At 43.7% G+C, this 3,869-nt stretch overlaps 1 protein-coding gene across 1 annotated transcript in view; it reads left to right on the forward strand.

Annotated features, from left to right (window-relative positions):
• Window positions 1-2,518: 2,518 nt before the first annotated feature.
• LOC143036104 (uncharacterized) overlaps window positions 2,519-3,869 on the forward strand; it is a 1,577-nt gene continuing 226 nt past the window's right edge. Inside the window, exons 1-2 of the mRNA XM_076203358.1 lie at window positions 2,519-2,914; window positions 3,190-3,869. The exon at window positions 3,190-3,869 is cut by the window's right edge and continues 226 nt beyond it. Of these exons, the coding sequence (XP_076059473.1) occupies window positions 2,519-2,914; window positions 3,190-3,869 (1,076 nt within the window). The remainder of the gene's footprint in view (window positions 2,915-3,189) is intronic.

Below are 3,869 nucleotides of genomic sequence, written 5' to 3' on the forward strand. Positions count from 1 at the left end.
AACTTTGACGGGGAACGTCATCCCGGAGACGTGCACGATGCCCGAAAACGCGGCAATCAAGAGAAGGCGGCAACGCCATTTCTGGAAGTGGGTGGCTGATTGCAAGAAGGTCTCAAAAAGGAAGTCTTGAGAATAACCGGGGGTTGCAGAATACTTTACGGGCTGAACACACTAAAGCATTTCCTGAACTTTACAACAACACGAAGACTTTTTCGGTCCACAAAACAATTAAAGAATTCCACAGGAAAGTCATGCGGTTCAAAGCTTCTCTAAGGGAGTGCAAAGATTTTGAGTACAGCGACGAAAAGTTTGATACTCTGGAATTGTTTGATGGAGAAATAACAGAAGAACAGTCAAATGGTTTTTTCGAAGCATTACTTTGTGGGGTACAAAGGTTTCACGAAGCATGGTGGACGAAGCGACCATAGGATCTACCAGATGCATTATCTTGATTTATCTTATAAGGCATACCAGAGGGCTAAAAGTTACAACAAATATGCGGTCAAAAAGGTCAAAGACACGCTGAAGAAAAAAAATGACCGGCGTCCCGTGAAAGAGGAAACGCCCGAAAACCTTTCTGGTGCGCCAGGGAATGATAGCAGTTTTCGAGTAAGTTTGAGGCAGAGAATTTAAATGAGGACCGAGCACGAGAAATTCTTCAAAAGATGGAAGAGAGGGTCTCAAAAAGAGAAATGCGCGCAAAATTGAAGGAAGAAAAGGCCAAAAAGATACGAGAAGCACGAGAATTACGGGTGTTAAAGAGAGAGGAGAAGGCCCAAAAGATACGAGAAGCACGAGAACTGCGGGAGTTCAAAAGAGAAGAAAAGGTCCAAAAGATACAAGAAGCGCGAGAATTGCGGGCCGAAAAAAGGAGACGTGAGGCGTTTAAGAAAGTGAAAGCTTTCCTGCGATTTGGAGAGACTCCTCAGAATTTTTCAAAGGAAGAGAAAAATTTTCTTGACAAGATGAGAAAAGAACGATCCGAACGTCATTTGAAGGAGACAGATCCCGACCCGCGAGAAACTGAGGGAGGAGTTGCTTGGGTTTCTTAGGGAAAACGCTGTTCAAACTTTTCCGCATCACATCGGCCAATTGGGGGATTTCAAATGTAAAGTCTATTCAGCTTTGCTGTGGAAACGAGAAAACAAAACAATCTGTTGCAACTTGGGTCAAACTCCTTTATTGTTGCCCTCAGATATTAAGGATGGGACAATAAGAGAGCTCTACGAAGGTAAAACCGTTTTCTCTGAAAGATTTTTGAAACACATCGCTGGTTTAAATTTAGTGTTTTCTTTCACATCTTTTGCGACTTCGAGTAAGCTGGAGAACGCAGGAGAAAAGGCACTGTGTTACAAAATTCAGGGACGAGTGTACCACAGACTAGGCTCATTGAAGCCCGGGTTGCTAAAAAAGGGGTCTTTGACTGCGAAAGACGTGCATTTTGATCATGACAGTAATTCTGAGAAAAACCCGTTTTGGAGGAAGAATAGTTCTTTCTTGGATCTTTATTTCTTCCACGAGAAAGATCAGCAGATTAAACTTCGCACTCTGGCGGTTCAACATTTTTCAAAGTCAGGAAATGGCAAGGGGAAAATGAACGAAACGGAGAAGAGACGAGCTAGGGAGGAAAAGGTTCTTTCAGAGAACGAGAAGATTATCACATACTTTTACGAATACATGGCAAAACATAACGCGTGTCTGTCTGGGATGTTGAAAGAGCTAGAGACGGCTAAACAGCTTATGGAAGCTCACGTCAAGAAATATGGCAAATTACCCCAGGTGTTTATTACGTTGAAAGCCGCTGAGAATCTAACAACCCACGAACATAAAGGAGTCTACCACCTTCCTACTTCTTCTTCGCAGGTGGGAGCCATCGTTAATTTGGGCCTCTCAAGAGACCCATTGGAAATAGTGATAGGTTCCCCAAAGGAAGATTCAAAATTTAGTCTCAGACTTATGAGTCACACCAACTTCTTCTACGATGTTTTTCAGTACCCTCTCCTGTTTCCCAATGGAGACGTCGGTCATTCTTGTACTATGAAAAAGCAACGCAAAGCAGACATTTGTTGTTCAAAATATGTTCCTGCAACATACAGTAGGCTAAGCCCTTGCATGTACTACGCCTCTCTTTACATGGAAAGAGAAGGTGTTTTCAATTATGTGACTAAAGGGGCCCGTCTTTTCCAACAATTTGTTGTGGATAATTACGTGAAAGTTGAGTCTGACAGGTTGTCTTTCATCGAACACAATCAACGGGAGTTGCGGAAAGAGCGCGCTGATATTCTAATAGGGGACGGGGATAACCGAAAGGCCCAAGATACATGAAAGCGCGGCAGCAAGACGCCTTGGCTTTTGTGTCGTCTTACGGGTCTTCAGACTTTTTTTTATCACCTTTACAATGAATCCTCATTAGGAAGAGTTGAAACAAGCCGTGGAGGCTGTCGGTTGTGACACCTCCCGGAAGTATGACCGCCCTGACTTTGTTAGTCGGATTTTCAAGTTGAAAGCGGCCAGCCTGATGGACGATCTGACAATTAAAAACGTGTTTGGGCGTGTTAAGGCACACCTACTGAGTGTTGAGTGGCAGAAAAGAGGTCTCCCCCATGTTCAAATCCTTCTTTGGATGGAACGCCACGTTACTGCTGATTTTGTCTCTAGGGTGATATCCTCTGAGATACCTGACAAAAATAAAGAGCCACGCTTATATGAGATTGTGACAACGAACATGATACACGGCCCCTGTAGAGGCTTCGACGAGTCCCAACTACGTTGTCAAGGAAAGTACGGTTCCAAATCATTGTGTGGAAAGAGTTTTCCGAAAGTGTGCAAGGGCGACATGTACTTTGGGAACAACGAGTACCCTCTGTATCGAAGGAGAGCAGTAGGTGAAGGAGGCCACTCTTTCGAGAAAAATGTAAAGGGAGAGAAAATCAAAGTTGACAATTCATGGGTTGTCCCCTACAGCCCGTACCTATGTTTAAAGTATAACGCGCACATAAATGTTGAGTGCTCAAATTCTATAAAATGCATAGCCTTCGTTACAAAGTACGTCAACAAAGGATGTGACCGCATTCTATTTTCGAAAACGAAAGAAGGGGAAGATGTTAATGAAGTGAGAAACTTCCAGGAGGCAAGATTCGTCAATGCGAATGAGGCGTCGTGAAAGATGTTCAAATTTGCGATTCACAGAAGTCACCCCCTGTGGCAACTCTTGATTTGCATCTAGAAGAAGAGAACGCGATATTTTTCAAGGAGAATGCGTCTAAAGACACTCATTTGACAGCTTTCTTCAAACTGTGTGCACGAAACGAATTTGCAGCAGGCCTATATTATAATCAGCTTCCCAACCACTTTGTTTTTAATAACACTAGCAGTGTCTGGGAAGAAAGAAAGACGACAGCATCTTCTCTGGGAAGGATACGTGCTGTCACAAATAAAACTGTCGAGCTCTTCTATTTGAGACTACTTTTAACACACGTAAAGGGGCCTACGTCTTACGAGGATCTTCGGACATTTGAAGGGGTGATCTATCCCTCTTACAGAGAAGCCGTTAAAGCGATGGGACTCCTAAACGACGAAGAAACTTGGAAGAAAACTATATTGGAAATCATCAACCACACTAATGACCGCAATCAGTTGCGAGCTACTTATGCGAGCATGTTTGCGTTTTCGGAACTAGAGGACCAGTCAGGTATCTGGGAAGAGACCAAAGATTTGTTCGCCAGTGACTTCTTGCAGCGCCAAAAAGCGACGGAATACAACGATGAAATTTACCTTGACGCTCTAGACGATATCCAGGAACATGTGTGGAACTGCGGAGGGGGCTCTATCACCCAATATGGGCTACCACTTTCAAGATGTGGCGAGAA

Source organism: Oratosquilla oratoria, chromosome 20 (genome assembly GCF_046742065.1).
Source record: "Oratosquilla oratoria isolate Oo_2021 chromosome 20, ASM4674206v1, whole genome shotgun sequence".
In the NCBI taxonomy this organism is placed as follows: domain Eukaryota; kingdom Metazoa; phylum Arthropoda; class Malacostraca; order Stomatopoda; family Squillidae; genus Oratosquilla; species Oratosquilla oratoria.